Source organism: Halteromyces radiatus (assembly GCF_025201355.1).
Source record: "Halteromyces radiatus strain CBS 162.75 chromosome Unknown BX664scaffold_3, whole genome shotgun sequence".
In the NCBI taxonomy this organism is placed as follows: domain Eukaryota; kingdom Fungi; phylum Mucoromycota; class Mucoromycetes; order Mucorales; family Cunninghamellaceae; genus Halteromyces; species Halteromyces radiatus.
In genome coordinates, this window is record NW_026251689.1 from 3,055,005 (window position 1) to 3,072,049 (window position 17,045).

The 17,045-nt window shown below is 35.2% G+C and overlaps 4 protein-coding genes across 4 annotated transcripts; 2 read left to right on the forward strand and 2 right to left on the reverse strand.

Annotated features, from left to right (window-relative positions):
• Positions 1 to 1,177: 1,177 nt before the first annotated feature.
• On the reverse strand, positions 1,178 to 3,512 carry BX664DRAFT_112005 (uncharacterized protein). Its single transcript, XM_051539711.1, has 7 exons — positions 3,204 to 3,512; positions 2,996 to 3,129; positions 2,629 to 2,911; positions 2,392 to 2,565; positions 2,035 to 2,328; positions 1,856 to 1,942; positions 1,178 to 1,768 (listed from the first exon to the last, which is right to left on the reverse strand). Exons 1-7 carry the CDS (start codon positions 3,415 to 3,417, stop codon positions 1,329 to 1,331), a joined length of 1,626 nt encoding a protein of 541 aa, XP_051402112.1. The 5' UTR covers positions 3,418 to 3,512; the 3' UTR covers positions 1,178 to 1,328.
• Positions 3,513 to 6,089: 2,577 nt separating this feature from the next.
• On the forward strand, positions 6,090 to 11,244 carry BX664DRAFT_261054 (uncharacterized protein; the record flags this gene model as incomplete). The annotated part of the gene is made up of 3 exons (XM_051540660.1): positions 6,090 to 6,920; positions 7,058 to 7,730; positions 7,889 to 11,244. 3 exons carry the CDS (start codon positions 6,090 to 6,092, stop codon positions 11,242 to 11,244), a joined length of 4,860 nt encoding a protein of 1,619 aa, XP_051402113.1.
• Positions 11,245 to 12,265: 1,021 nt separating this feature from the next.
• BX664DRAFT_330267 (putative HSP100 protein) lies at positions 12,266 to 15,197 on the forward strand. The gene is made up of 2 exons (XM_051544946.1): positions 12,266 to 13,965; positions 14,042 to 15,197. Exons 1-2 carry the CDS (start codon positions 12,334 to 12,336, stop codon positions 15,086 to 15,088), a joined length of 2,679 nt encoding a protein of 892 aa, XP_051402114.1. The 5' UTR covers positions 12,266 to 12,333; the 3' UTR covers positions 15,089 to 15,197.
• BX664DRAFT_330268 (uncharacterized protein) lies at positions 15,198 to 15,495 on the reverse strand. Its single transcript, XM_051544947.1, has one exon. The coding sequence runs from the start codon at positions 15,433 to 15,435 to the stop codon at positions 15,202 to 15,204; it is 234 nt and encodes a 77-aa protein (XP_051402115.1). The 5' UTR covers positions 15,436 to 15,495; the 3' UTR covers positions 15,198 to 15,201.
• Between the last annotated feature and the right edge of the window lie 1,550 nt (positions 15,496 to 17,045).

Consider the following 17,045-nt stretch of genomic DNA (forward strand, 5'->3'; position numbering starts at 1 on the left):
TTTTTTTGGTGAGGATGATGCCACGTTACTTCAACTCTTCTATTTTATTGGATATTTTACTTTTTCGACAAAGGAGAAAATGAAACATAAAAAAAAAAAAAACGTGTTGGCGTAAAATGAAAAAAATAAATGCTTATTTAAAGATATTACTGAAAAGAAATAGGATATGATAAGCCAATATCCATTCTTTATAATGAAAAATTGGGGGGAACATTCTTTTGATATCATATCTGTCCAATCAAACTCGGCTTCCTAATAAAGCAATTCTCTCTTACTTGATTCCGGGTTCAGTCATCCTTGTTACGATAAAAAAAAAAAAAATAAAAAAAAAAAGACGGATGCTGGGTCGATTTTTTTTAACTACGTATGTCACCAAAAGAGGAATAAGCCCAAAAAAAAAGGGGGGAAAGGTATGACCAGAACATCAAGGATGGACTAATAGGTCCATAGAATGAGTCTAAAGAGGCCTTTTTTTTTCTCTAAAAGGTATACTTATTCAATCATCTTCTCATAATTCTTCAATAAATATATCTCAAATCATTTGACGTCTTCCCACCATCATTATTGACATCATTACAATAAATCATGAGAATCATTTCATCAACAACAATCATTCCTTTGTCAACTTGTTCATTCATTCAATCATCGACTACTACAACTGTTAATAATTGATTTCCATGCATATGTGTGTGTTTGTGAAAGACACAGGGATCATGATTCTTCTGAATCATGAGTTCATTGTAAACAAATCATGTCGTTTTTTTTCTTCTGGATGATTTGCCTGATATCTGATTAAAAAAAAAAAAAATAGGAGACAGAAAAACTTTATTTTTTTTCGACTATCTACACGTAACATAATGGTGCCATCATCCGTTTTTTTTTTTTCTTTCTTTCTAAATTCAACTATATTGTGTGTGCGTGGGTGCATTTGAGAGGGAGAGAGGAGGAGTAACTAAAAAAAAAAAAGTGGGGAAAGGGATAAAGAAGATAGAAAGGGGGAAAACCTTGAATATCTATTGACGAAGGTTACGGAGTTTGGCGGCAGCTTCAGGGAAGTCTTGAGCAAATCTAATAATATAAATTAAAAAGAAAAAAACAGGTTTTTCATGAGTCATCTAAGAATCCTAAAGTTACATTGTGATTCATCATGCATTCATCTTTACCGAATTTGAGTTTTGGTAGCTTCCACATAAGAGATAGCATGTTCCAATTCAGGTTCAGTTCTAGCCAAATCAATTGCCAATTCATAATATTTCAAAGCTTCAATAGGTTCACCACGTTCAAGATGCAATTGTCCCAAAGAAGCAACAGCAGCATCACAAGCAGGATCAGCTAATATATAAATTACCAAAAGTGTTAGTTATATAGATATTTTCTTTTTTTGAGTGGAATACTTTACCTTCTAAAGCCTTCTTACAAAGACTGACAGCTTCATCAGCTTCAGCCATCAATTGGAATTTGAGCATAGCCTTGTTGATATAAGGAAGAGGATTCTTAGGATCTAATTCGATGGCCTTGGAGAACATATCAATAGCTTCAGGGAACTTTTGTTGATCAGCTAGTAATTCACCATAATAATTGTGCACATCAGAGGATTCAGGGAATTGCTTTAGAGTGTTCTTAAAAGTGGTCATGGAAGATGACACAGATCCCATCTTGTATTGTACAACACCTAATTGGACATGAGCATACAAAAATGAATCATCCAATCTGATACTTTCACTGTAATCTTTGGCAGCCAAATCGTAGTTGTTACTGATATAATGGACTAAATAAAAAAATAAAAAATAATAAAAAAAGATGAGTATAATTTCTCTCTTGTCTATTTTACATATATATTTCTCAATCTATTTACTTTGACCACGGTGATAGTAAGCATCAGGATCACTTGGGTTGATAGCAATTGCATCTTCAAATTCCTTGAAAGCAGAAGCAATGTCCTCTAACGAAAAAAAAAACAAGAAAGATAAATCAATATTCATCATCCATAAATATTCTCCCTTTATTTCTTTTCTTAAAAAAAAAGGTACTTACGTTGTTCGATATAAATAGAGGAGCGTTTGATATAACTTTGCACATATTTGGGATCCAATTCAATAGCTTTGTTAAGACATTCAAGTGCACCTTGAGTATCACCCTTCAAAAATACAAAAGTACCTTTCAAATTGAGAGCAGCAGGCAAATAAGCAGCGGAACAACCCAATTCAATGGCCTTTTCACTGGCTTCCAAAGCAGTAGGATAATCCTTAGCAAGAGCAGCACGATATGCCTTTGCAAAATGAAAATCACCAGAGGATTCATCGGTAGTGGTAGGTAATTCAATGTTGGCTACAAGAAAAAGGTATTTATCAGTACTATGTTGTCAACATTATAATTTTTCTCGTTTTTTACCTGGACGGAATGAATCAAGGTAAGCACTGACATAGGTGGTAGAAGGTAAACGATGTTTTTTAGCTTGCATGATTTCCTTGGCACGAGTGGATGCCAATTGCTTTAATAATCGTTCCATAGATTTGGCAGCATTATCGTTCTTGAATCCATCCAAAATACAAACAGAGGTGAAATCTAAAAATAAAAAAAAATAAAAAATATCAACCCAACGAGTCTCTTATAATCACTTTAGCTTACCATAAAGAGCATCATTCAAACGGTTTTCCTTTTCATAAGCTTGAGCACGTCGATTGATTGCCTTGACATATTCAGGATCCAATTTCAAAGCTTCATTGGTGTCTTCAATCACACGATCATGCTGTCCCAAGAAACTATAACAAGCAGCACGGTTGGAATAAAAGATGGGATCGGCCTTGAATCGAATGGCTTCCGTATATGCTTCTACAGCTTGTTCATACTTTTTGGCTCCAAATAACTTGTTTCCTTTTTCCTTGAGAGATTGAGCAGTCTTATTACGTTGCTATAATGTAATTTAAAAATATCAGTTGTTCGTAACAAGTTCCCCCTATACACACACATATATATATATTGTATATATACTTACTTCAGTTGTAAGTTCTGCAATAGCTTCATCCGATAAAGTTGTATAATCAATTGTTTCCGTGGTAGTAGTAGTAGTGGTAGTAGTAGTAGAAGTATTCGAGGTTACTTCGGCTTGTTTAGTCGTCACTTCGGGTTCTTTGAAACAACAATAGTAAACGGTTAGGAAAGTTTTATCAACAATCAAATACATTCCTCTTTTTTTTTTTTACCTTTTTCCGTTGTCTTTTTTGATTTAGATTCCTTTTTGGAAGTACCCTTTTTCTTTGGCGTAGAAGAAGAAGAAGGTCGTGTCAAATAATAAGCACCAGTACCAGCCAAAGTCAAACCAGCAAGAAGAGCACAGTAAAATTTCCAATCTTTATCTTCAAAATACTTTTTAATCTTTTCCGGAGTATTGGAAGAAGGTGTCATTTTGTTGTTCATGGTTTTTTATCGAGTATATATTAATATAATGAAGGGAAAGAGAATAGACACGAACAAGGAAAAATAATAAAAAAAAAAAAGAATAGGAAACAACGAAAAGAAAAAAAAACAAAGCTGACTTTCAACCGTCCCCACCCCACCTCACTCACTTTTTTTCCAATCTCTCTCTTCAGGTTCTAATCCTTTTTTTTTTTTTTTTTTTTGATGGCTTATGTATTCAAAATCCGAATGTGCCAATTAGGATAAAAGGTAATAAGGAAAAGGCTCACTTACCATTGTCATACAAAAAGAACATTGATTATAGATCATTTGGTTGATAATTCTCTTCATCTTTTTACAGAACGTTTATCATTAACAGATCAGCCACATTTACCAACCCAGGTTCTGTTATTGAAATTATCATGACAACGTGATATCGTACTAGTAACCTATATTAGTCTAAATTTTCTTTTTTCAATAAGAGATCACCAAAAAAAATTCTTTAAAAATTTCTGTTTTTCATATTGGTAACAATAAACTTTTTTTTTTAAGACAAAAATAGAAATTGGGTACCGAGTTTTGTTCATCATAATGATTTTTTGATGATAATGAACTAATCATCAAAAAAAAAAGTAGGTGTGAGAAAGAGATGTAAGAATGATATAATCTTAATAGATCAACGGGATTCTTATATATAACAAACAACAACAACAAAAAGAGGGATGCATGTGTGATGTCAAATGAAGGGAAAATACACTTTTATCTAAAAAGGTATGGAAGGTATGGGAAAAAAAAGTTATAATCACATCTCACCCTTGCCAAGGAACTTCTTTACATATCTTTGCTTGTTCATGTAGGGATGTCATCAAGGAGATATTATAATCAATGTAAAAAAAAAAAAATAAGAAGTATGTTCGGATTAGAATGATTGATATGGATCTCTTCTTGTATATGTAAAGAGAAAACTTTATTCTGTTTGTGCATGGATGGGCGATCCCGATTAAAAAAAATAATCAATGATAACAAAGGCGGAGGTCTAACTTTGAGGTGTAATGTTTAAGGAAAGCATTCATACTGGAAAGATTTGCATTGATACATGAAAGGGATGATCCAAACAGTACAATCAACTAATTGCATAAAAACGTGTTCATAGAAAAACAATATGACTCGTTGATATATTTAACTATACAGCAATAATATAAGATTGAAAAAGATAAACAATAACAACACTTTTTTTAGATACAATTGCGACAGAAAGAGTAAAAAAAAAAAAAGATCACTATTAAAAATCATTTAGTAGAAAATGACGAATAATATTATAACTTATTATTTTCGCTTGTAAATTTTTGAAACAATATAGATATTGTTCTAGATTTGATTGCTTTGGTTCCTAGTAAATTTTTTTTTCTATTTTATCTATCTGTTTGACATTTATTGCATTGGACGGAGATGAAAGATGAAAGCAAACTAAAACCACTCAATAAAAATAGAATCAGATCATTAGTTATCCAATCATTAAGCTTGAAAATAGCCCAAACTTCTTTTTTTTTCGAAAGGTTAGGTTCTAGTAGCGGAAAGTAAAAAAAAATGATTATCAACTCTTTTTTTTTTTTTTAAGAAAAAAAAAGATAAGCATGAAAATAAGGAATTTATGTCATGACAGATTGAAAGAATATAAGAATGAATGAATGATTCAATTAGATGATGATGATGATCGTGTGTATGTGTATGGTTAATGGTTAAAAAGACTTTATTATTGTATTACCCAACATAGCAACCACATCTAAATTAAATGATTACATGCGTTTTGTTCGTAGGGTGGGTTCCGAAAGTATAAAAAAAACAAGTGGGAACTAAGAGGATCTACTTAAAGGTAAGCGCCGATTGAATCCATTGGAAATTTTTTCTTTTTTTTACCTTTTCATTCATACTTTTATTATATGATGATACATCACAATGGCAATATCAATTGTATATTATTATATATGATTATTTCTATTTTAATATGATTTGATATATAAAAATAAAAAAACAAGAAATAAAAAGAAAAACATAAAGTTTTTGGATGTTGTGCATTGATATATATATATATTTATTTATTTGGGGGGTTTAAACGGAAAAAAGGGGGGATTGATTCAAAAAAATAAAGGGGGGAGAAAGGGGAAAGAGAAGGGATGAACAATACTAATTAGCAAAAAAAAAAAAAAAAAAATTGAAACTTGGGGCAATTTACTGGTGAGTGAAGGGCTGGGCTAGCTGGTAGATCTGAGACTTTACTCTTTTTGGAAATTTTCAAACCCAATAAATTTATATAAACTCATATGAAAAGGATTGGTCAATCTTTTTTTTTTCTCTTTTTCTTTCTTCTTTCTTTCATTCTTTTTTTTTTGTACATTTTATATTCCCCCTTTCTTTTTTTTTCAAAGCTTCATTGTTTTTATTATTGTTTTTTTTATTTTTTATATACATCATATTTATATTGTACCATTCATTTTATATTGCATACAAACAATCATACAAATTTGGATATTTAAACAACAATGACAACTTCATCATCATCTAGTACACCCAATGAATTAAATCGGTCGATCAGTACATTATCTAATCATTCTAATGGTACAGCATCTACTTGTGTATCTAGATCACCTTCCACAAGTGGTAAAACTGTTTCTAATAACAGTTTTGAATACGTAATGGAATTACTTGATGTTACTTTTCAAGGTTTTTTTTCAAATAACAACAATAACAACAAATTACGACAACCTGAAGAAGCAATGGGAAATTTAGTCAATCGTACATTACAATTTGATTCTTTATTGGATTTTATTACTTCTTCTGATCATCCTGCTATTTTATCACCACCTTCTGTTTCTAGTCCAAATCCTTCTTTTATTACCCACAATCAATTATATTCCTTTATTCAAAAATCATTCAACTTGTCACAGTTTGGTCTTGGACGTGGCTCTCGTGTTGGTGTTTGTTTACCTGATGGTCCTTCTCTTGGTCTTTGTCTTTTATCCGTTATGACTTATTGTACTTGTGCTCCTTCCAATGCAAATCTTACTCCTGAAGAATTACTCAATGATTTCAAGAATATGAGTGTACAAGCTGTCATCATTCCCTTCTCAAAATTACAAAATGAAAATGATCCTTTGGTCAAAACTTTTAGAAATGGTGGTTTACAATTGATTGGTCTTGAACAATCTTCTGAACATGCTATTACCTTCTCTCTCTTTGCTGATGCTTCAAGAAAACATGATTCTTCTCTCTTGGTCGATGTTTCTTCTCCTAATCAACCTGATGATATTGCAATGATTCTTCAAACTTCTGGAACTAGTGGTAAAAAGAAAACTGTACCTTACCGTCTTCGTACTTTGTGTGTTGGTACCACTTGTGTAGCTTTTTCCTGGGGTCTTCGTAGTACCGATACCAATGTCAATATGATGCCTCTTTTCCATGTCGGTGGTATTATTCGAAATCTCTTTGCTCCCATATTTACAGCTGGTACTGTCATCTTGTGCAAGGTAATTTGATTTGTTTAGAAAAAAAAAAAAAAAAAAAAAAAGAGAAACCATGAATTAAAACTCACTCTTAATCTTTTTTTTTTTTTTTTTTTTTTTTTTTTTACTTTTTGCTTGATTATCATTCTTTTTTTTTTTAGGGATTTGATGCTGGTATGTTTTGGGATATTTTAGATTTACAAGAAAATGGACAACAAGTTTGGTATTACGCCGTTCCTACCATGCATCAAGCTATTTTACAAGAAGGAACTGTGCGGAACGTGCCTGATGATAGACGCCGATTCGTCAAGATGATTTGCAACGCCGGCGGTGGACTTTTACCTTTATTGGCCAAAGAATTGAAAAATTACTTTCCTAGTTCAACCGTGTTACCTTCTTACGGTATGACAGAATGCATGCCTATTTCAACTCCTCCTCGAGATTATTGCCTAGATCGTGAAGGTACTTCTGGTTTGATGGTTGGTCCCGAAGTCTCTATTTTCAACAATGGTATCAAAGTCCCAAAAGATGGTATGGTTGGTCATATCATGGTCCGTGGTGCTCCTTGTTTTGATGGTTACGAAGGTATTGACAATGCTGACACTTTTGATGCTGATGGATGGTTTGATACTGGTGACATGGGTTACCTTGATGATGGTTATCTTTATATTACTGGTCGATCAAAAGAAATTATCAATCGTGGCGGTGAAATCATTTCTCCTTTTGAAATTGAAGAAGCTGTTCTTGCTCATCCAAAGGTGGCCCAGACTTTGGCTTTCTCTGTCCCTCATGAAACTTTACAAGAAACTATCGGCGTTGTCATTGTTACACATGGTAAGTCTTTTGTTTTTATATATATATGGAAAATGACATGTGTATTTTGTTTTGCTTTGAAGGATCTACTTGTCTTTCATTTTGTACAACAATGATGATTATTTTTAGTTCTTTGTATTAACTTTTTTTTTTTTTTTTTTTTTTTTTTTGCTTTATAGAACGGCAACACCGGCCTGACTTACGATCACTCCGCACGTTTCTTGGCAAAACCTTACATCAATCGAAACTTCCTCAAGTATTGGTGTATATGGACAACATTCCTAAAAATGCCGTCAACAAACCTTTACGTATCAAACTCAGTGAACGATTGGATATTCCTGAAGTGATGGATTCCGAAAGCAATCTCAATGTATCACAACGTCTCTATGAAGCCGATTGTCCTGTCAAAGGTGCTCCTCTGACTCAGCCTATTCCCAAACGTACGGTTACTTGGTCTATGGATGATGTAATTGCTCGTTTAATGCAATATCCCCAAGTCACTGATTGTGCCGCCTTCCGTAATCCTATTGACAAACAAGTGATTGCTTTTGTCGTCACCAATGGTCCTCCTGGTCAACAACAACATCAACAACAACAAGATGATCAACATGCTCAAGGTTTAGCTAAACAACTTCATCTTTATCTACAAACTCAAGTACATGATTATATGTTACCCAAACGTATTGTCATTGTCGATGAAATCATTCAAAATACTGATGGTACTGTGGATCAAGAAAACCTTCAAAGGCTTGCTGGACAAGAAGACAATGAATCAGTCAATGATCCAATTGCTGTGGTGTTAAGAGATATCTTTGCCTTTGTACTTGGTATTAAGACAGTGGATGATGAAAAGACGCCTGGTGCTCAATTCCCTATGGATGGTGATTTCTTTGAATATGGTGGCAATTCTTTGAAAAGTGGCTTCTTGATTTCTCAAATCCGATCTAAACTTGGTGTGGTACTTCCTGTCACTTGTCTTTATGATGAAGACAAACGTACTCCTGCCGGTCTTGCCAAAGTGTGTCATGAAAAAATTGATAAGGATCATCCTATTTTGACTCAAGGTATTGGTGCCATTGGTGATAGTGGTGATGATGAAACTGATCAAACCCTCAACAGTACTGCTTACAAGGAACGTATGGCTAAACGTGCACCTAGTGGAGCCAAGAATCCCTTTAGTTTCTTTGCCATGATGGTACAATCATCCGCTGTTTACTTATTACGTCCATTACGTATTACGGGTAGTTGGTTTTTATTTGCAAACATGCTCGTTATTTTGGCTTCTCATTGGGACAAGACTCATAATCATTGGAATCGACTTATTCAATTGGTATTGGCTTTAGTGATTGCCCGTACAGCTACTGCTTTTGTATTCCCTTTTATTGCCATCCTTGTGAAATGGGTTGTTATTGGTCGTTATCGTGCTGGTCGATATCCATTGTGGGGTCAATATTATCTACGATGGTGGTTTGTACGTCAAGTGAATCGTATTGCTGGTCGTGGTATATTCAAAATGAATCCTACTTGGTATTGTTGGTATCTTCGTATGATGGGTGCCAAAGTAGGTCGCAATTGTTGGATTGATATTCATGCTGATATTCAAGAATTCGATTTGGTGACCATTGGTGATGGATGTTGTTTTGACAACTGTTCCGTACGTCCATTTTCTTTATCCAAGGGCAATATGAATTTATCTGAAGTGGTTATTGGCAACAATTGTGTAGTTGGTTTGAAATCCATTGTAGCTTCTGGTTCTCATCTTCCTTCTGGTACTGTGATGGGTCCTTTGACTTCATCTCATTCGAATGATGTCAAGACAGGTGGTTCTGCTCATATTGATACTCCCGAAGGCATGGCTTATGCTGATTTGTGTCGTACCAATTTCCCTCAACCTCATCTCTTGTTGCAACTCCTTGTGGGCTGGCCTTTGATCGTAATCATCAACTTTATCGCTTATATTCCTTGGTTTGCTGTTATCTATCTATTGACTGCCGAAGTGTTCTTTGAAAAGCAAACTGCCAATCAATTTACTGAAGTCATCCTTTATTTTGCTGAACCTGAACGTGTGGGTTATCACTTTTTGGCTGTGGTGGTACGTGACAACATTGTTCCCTTCCTCTACTTGTTTGTGGTGATTATCTTTAAACGTTTAGTGATTGGTAAATTCAAGCCAGGTCCTCGTCGTCATGATCAAATCTCATTGATGCGTTTCTGGTTGATGGAAAAACTATTGCCAGGAGGTGATTTCCATGGTGTGACAAAACGATTGGGTACGCATTATGAATTGGTCAGCATCATCTACCGCCTCCTTGGTGCCAATATTGGTAAGCGTGTTTACTGGCCTGGTAGTGGTCTCCGTGTGGTTGAATTTGACTTGTTGAATATTGGTGATGATGTTGTATTTGGTTCTCGTACACATGTTCTTTGCTCTGATGCCGTTGAATCTGCTCCTGTTACTATTGGTAATGGTGCCATGGTGGCTGATCGATGTGTTCTTTTACCTGGTTCTCATATTGGTCGTAAAGCTGTACTTGGATCTGGTGGTTTGTTGAAAAAACATTTCAAGATTTCACCTGGATCTACCTGGGTTGGCTCTCGTGGTGGCAATGCTTACAAATTTAGTGATGGTGATGCTCAAGATGAAAAAAGTTTGGATGATACAGTGACACCTTTTGGTCGTGCCTTTTACCAACGTAAAGCTAATTATTTTGTTGCTCCTCTTTTATTATTGGTGCCTTACAACTTTATTATGCAAGTGATTGGATCTGTCTTTTGGTCTGTACCTGTGACATCTGCTATTCAAGTGGCAGCTATCTCTGAACGTTATCATTATGCCTCTCATGTTGAAGATAAAATGGTATCTCGTTTATTTGAAGGTAATCGTGAAGGGATTACTTTCTGTGTGATTTTGGGTATGGTGATTGTGACAGTGACAGCATTGGCATTCTTGGCTCTCTCCATTGAAGTTGCAATGAAATGGGTACTCTTTGGTCGACGCAAGCAAGGTTCTTATAACTGGGATGAATCCTCTTATTGTCAACGTTGGCAATGTCATATTACCATTCAACAAGCTTTACGTCATGATGTTCTCAATTTGATTACAGGATCTGGATGGTTAGTGATGTTCTTCCGTGGTCTTGGATGTCATATTGGTCGTCGAGTATGTCTTTATCCCAATGGTGGTGATCCTATGATGACTGAAGCTGACTTGGTCACATTGGAAGATGATGTGGCAGTGGATGAAGCATCCTTGGTATGTCACTTGAATTCTCGTGGTCAATTCTCCATCAATCCTTTACGTGTTGGCGCTGGTTCTGTTCTTCGATCAGGTTCTCGTTTATTATCTGGTGCTAGGATGCGTGAAGATACTACTCTATTGGAACATACTTTGATTGTCTCTGGTGAAGTTACAGATAAAAAATCCATTTGGCAAGGTTGGCCTGGTGAAGATATTACTGTTCAACAACGACACAAACGTAATCAATCCAAACGATTCTCTGTACGTAGTTTACGTGCCTTTATAGATTTTTATTAGTTATATATTTCCCTTCATTATCTTTTTTTTTTTATCACCCCCTCCTCAAAAAAAAAAAAAAAAACTTTCTCCTTACATCTTTGTACATATATGCCAATAAATAAATCAATTTACTTTTTTCATACTTTTTGTTTAAACTTGATGTTAAAAAAAAAAAAGCAACTCCCCCCATTGATGATGATGGTACAAAAAGTGAGATGATTGACCTTCTCTTTCTTTGTGTAGCCTTCGGATCTTTCTTTTTGTGACAACCGAAGTTAATCATTTTTTCCTCCTTTGGGTAAATTGACATTATCATTACATCACTAGGTATAAAACGGATGATTCTATCCGATCATCTTCTTTTTTTTTTTTTTTTTTTTCCAGGTATCCCGAAAATGTCACCCGATCTCACTTCATAATATACTCACGGATTAATAGACAAATAAAGGAAATTGGATTCATTTAGTTACATCCATTTTTTTTTTTTTTTTAAATTCCCAGGACACATATTACTGGTCATCATTATATGACATCCATATCAGTTTGATTTGTTTCACTGCATTCTAAAATAAAAGGGAGTCTCAAAAAAAAAAAATCATCAATGATCCCACCTTTTTTTCCCTTTCTTGCTCTCACTTATTTCCGCGTATTAATATATCGAAAAAAGGAATAAACTGTTCATTGAGGAAATTTTCATTATTTCTGAATGCCATATTTATAATAGGGATCCTATTTAATGGTCTTTCCTTTCTTTTCTTTTTTTTTTTTTTTTTTTTTTTTTTTTTTTTTTTTTACATATTCTTTCTCAGGATGATTTGTTTGTAATGATCATTTTACTTTTTTTTTTCCATTCGTCAAAAACCCTTGTTTAATAATAAAAGATAGGCACTACTTTTTTTTGCATTGTAAAGATGACATCGGTTTATGCGGGATTTAAAAGATTAAGGAAACTTCTGGTTACTGCTGGCTCATTCATGTCGATTCTAGCATTGTTAAAAAAAAAGTTTATAAAACCCTGCTTTAATTTTTTTTTCTTTTCTTTTTTTTTTATTATTCTTTTTTCTCACTATATTATATATCCTCACATTATTATTATTTTAATTCATAATGGGTGGCATGGAATTTACTGACAAAGTAGAAAAAGCATTAGGACAAGCACAAAGTTTAGCATTATCTTATGGCAATTCACAACTAATGCCAGCTCATTTGGCATGTACACTTTTTGACGAAACGGATGGACAATCATTATTCAAAACTATTCTGGAAAAAGCCGGTGTAGAACCTCAAACTGTAGAACGTGGTTACAAGAAAAAAGTGGTGCAATTACCAGCTCAAGATCCTCCACCTACTGAAGTCACCATTAGTCCTCAAACTGGCAAGTTATTACAAGCAGCCAAGACACATATGAAAAACCAAAAGGATTCTTATATCGCGGTGGACCATCTTATTCTTGCCTTGGCAGATGACCCAACGACATTTCAACCCATGAAGGATGCAGGTGTGACGAAAAAGTCATTAGAGAATGCAGTGACTCAAGTACGAGGGAATCGACGCGTGGAAAACAAGAATGCCGAAGAAGTATATGATGCTCTCAGCAAGTATGCAGTGGATCTGACAGCTATGGCACAAACTGGCAAGTTGGACCCTGTGATTGGACGTGATGATGAAATTCGACGAGTGATCCGTGTGTTGGCAAGACGTACCAAGAACAACCCTGTCTTGATTGGTGAACCTGGTGTGGGCAAGACAGCCATTGCAGAAGGATTGGCGCGACGGATCGTGGAACGGGATGTACCTCAAACATTACAATGCAAGCTATTTTCGTTGGATATGGGCGCACTGATTGCTGGGGCCAAATACCGTGGTGAATATGAAGAACGACTCAAGGCAGTGCTGAACGAGGTCAAGGAATCCAAAGAAGGCGTGATCTTATTTATTGATGAAATCCATACTGTGCTTGGTGCTGGCAAGAGTGAAGGAAGCATGGATGCTGCCAATTTGCTGAAACCCATGTTGGCTCGTGGTGAACTTCGATGTATTGGTGCAACCACATTGACAGAATATCGACAAATCGAAAAGGATCCTGCATTTGAACGACGTTTCCAAAAGGTGGATGTAGGTGAACCGACAGTATCAGCCACTATCTCGATTTTGCGTGGACTCAAGGAACGTTATGAAAGTTATCATGGTGTCAAGATTACCGATTCAGCCTTGGTATCAGCGGCTCAACTTTCAGATCGTTATATCACAGCACGATTCCTTCCTGATAAAGCCATTGATTTGATTGATGAAGCGGCAGCAAGTCAACGTGTACAATTGGATTCAAAGCCTGAAGAAATCGATATTTTGGAACGCAAACTCTTTCAACTCGAAGTGGAATCGACCGCATTGGCCAAGGAAAAGAACAATAAGGAAGCTCAAGAACGATTGGAAAAGGTCCGTGAACAAATGGCTGCCATTCAAGAAGAATTGAAACCTCTCAAGCTCAGATATGATATGGTCAAGGGACGATTGGATGAAATTCGTGATCTCAAACAAAAACTCGATCAACTCAAACAAAAGGCGGTGGAAGCAAAGAATCAATACGACTTGGCCACTGCTGCTGATATCGAATATTATGCCATTCCAAATACGGAAGAGAAAATCGCTAATTTGACGGCTGAAAAGAAACAAGGTATGGTGGATGCGCCTGATCAAATTGTTAGTGAAGTGGTACGACCAGAACAAATCATGGAAGTGGTAAGTTATAATTTATTGATTTTTTTTTTTTTTTGGAACAAAGTGTTCACATTTTTTTTTTTTTTTTTTTTTTTAGGTATCACGATGGACTGGTATTCCTGTACAAAATTTGGCCAAAAGTGAACGAGAAAAGTTGTTACATATGGAAACTGAAATTCGAAAACATGTGGTTGGTCAAGATCAAGCGATTCGTGCTGTATGTGATGCCATTCGACTGTCCAAGGCAGGATTACAAAACCCTAGTAAACCATTAGCAAGTTTTATGTTTCTGGGACCTACTGGTACTGGCAAGACGCTTTTGTGTAAAACATTGGCTGAATTCCTATTCAATGATGAACGTGCGATGATTCGGATTGACATGAGTGAATTGATGGAACAACATAGTGTGGCTAAATTGATTGGTGCTCCTCCTGGTTATGTTGGACATGAAGAAGGTGGATTGTTTGAACAAGTGCGAAGAAAACCATATGCAGTCGTATTATTGGATGAACTGGAAAAGGCGCATAAGGATGTGGCGAATGTGTTACTGCAAGTACTGGACGAAGGCTTTATTCATGATTCCAAGGGACGCAAGATCGATTTTAGAAACACCATTGTGGTGATGACATCCAACCTTGGTGCTCATCTTCTAGCTGAACAAGCCGACTTGGTCAACATTGCCGACTCGATTGTGCTCAAGGAACAAATCCTGCAAATTGTACGACATCATTTCAGCCCTGAATTCACCAACCGTATCGACGAACTGGTCATCTTCAACCGTCTCACACAAAGCAACATCACCGATATTGTGGATGTACGACTCAAAGAAGTAAGTCAGCGTCTATCTGATCGCAAAATCACCGTGGATGTCTCCCACAAAGCAAAACTCTGGCTGGGTGAACATGGTTATGAACCCGTCTTTGGTGCCCGTCCTCTCAACCGTTTGATTCAACAACAAGTCTTGAATCCATTGGCTCGCTTGATCATCGATGGTGGTGTGCGTAATGGTGAAACCGCTCATGTGGATGTTAATACACACAACGATATCGTCATTGCAAGAAATCATGAAATGGAATCAGATTATGAAGTGGAAGAACCTCTTGACTCGGATAATGAAATGGCTATGGATGAAGATTTAGATTAGGATTGTTTTTTTTTTTATTATTAAAAAAGTATAGTGTTGTATATATTAATTAGTTTACCTTCAATAAAAATGTTATTTGCATCTTTCTGTTTTTGATAAACTGGGATGAATCATTAGGCATGAGTGATGATTATGTCTATTATGCATAAACGCATACACGGTGCCCAAAGAAAAAAAAGGTACATCAATGAATTTAACAGAATGTGTGATGAAATGAAGGTGCTCATGAGCGTTAGGGCTTGAAAAGACTTGTTTCTTTTTTTTGCCGAAAACTGGAATACCCAGGAAGCCATTGAAAACAATGTAATAGTATATGAGAATAATGATATCTTCTTCGTCATTCGCATACCTACAAAATAAAACAAATATCATCAAACAATCATAGCAGGTCATAAAATAAAAAAAAAAAAAAAGAAATGGTATAACAATAATAATTAGATAATGAATAGTTCAATGATTTTTTTATTGACGTAAAAGTGATATTATGGTAAGGAGAGGGGTGGAGTTGAGAGAGATAACTGACAATGTGGATTATTTCAATTAATAAAGCCTACTGCAGGTTTTTGCTTCCTTTTCAAAGATTTTTTGTTTCAATCCACGAAATCATATGGTAGTAGAGGAATTTCCGTTCGTTGCCCATCATGCATTTCGATGTTGTTGTGGAGTACTGATATGCTGTATAGATCATCGATACTTCCAATAATTGTTAAGAAGATCACATTTCTTAGTTGATATCTTGATTGTTGTCATTTCTACATAAGCTAAGATATCATTCTTGGCTATCATACAGTAAAAAGTAACGCTTGATCCTACCAAATAAGCTAATGAATACAAAAAAAAAAGTGAAGTACGGTAAACATCGCAGGAAAAAAAAAAAAAAAACAGAGAGGGGAACAGGTTCACACTTACAGGACTTCAATGGTAAAAATCACATTCCTCTCCAATTTGGTATACTTTTTGGCGAGAGTCAATAGTAAAAATGCGAGTAGTAGATCAATAGCACCATCACGGTAGTCCTATTTCATATAAAAGGAAGTGCAGTCAGTCCAATATATTTGTATATATCAAATAAACAAACCTTAAGAATGTGTATCATTTTTCCAGTCAAATCACTACTACATTTATGTCTAAATGATGATCCAGTTACTAGATATTGGTATATGCTTTTCAAAGCCGGCGGACTGAAGTGATTTGCAGGGATTGTTCCATATTTATTACGCTTTTCGTAACACTAGGATATTCATAACATGTCAGTCTCAATACAAAGGAAGGTGATATCAACTTACAATAGCTGATTGAAGTATTGGTCTACGTTTCGGTACAAGTTCACATTTTGCAGACTTTGAATTCGCGACGAAAGGAAGCTGATACAACTCAATGAACCTATTTTCCAATCTTCAGATTCCACTACTTGTACAGACTTTTCGTTTCCACTTTTACATCAAAAAAAAAGTAAGTAAACATTGGATCAAGAACTAGTGATTCAACTTACAACTTCAAGTGTGTTCCATATATATATGTGTTTTCGAGGAGATTTTGTCGTCAGAAAAAAAGTGAAAGGACAGAATAATTTGAATACAATATCGTGATATTCTTCGGCATTTTCTTTGATGATTTGCGTCTTATTCGTTAAGGCTTGCTTGCTTCGCTTGTTTGGTAAGATAAGACCGTGTGTATCATTGATATGTCGACGTAGATTGGAAGTCTTCATAAAGTAGGAATCCTTTTCACATAATGAACAAATATTTTTATAGAAGAATGTTGCATGTTAAAAGAAAAAAGTGTTCCATACCAATGCAAAAAAGAAAAAAACGAAAAAAAGAAAAGAGAAAAAAAAAGAAAAAAAGAAAAAAAGACGAGAGAATAAGACGAAGGTACACAAGGTGGTTGTCGGAGTGTGATGTGGATGATCTTTGGAAAGCCAGTAAAAAAAAAAAAAAAAAAAAAAGATGGACTG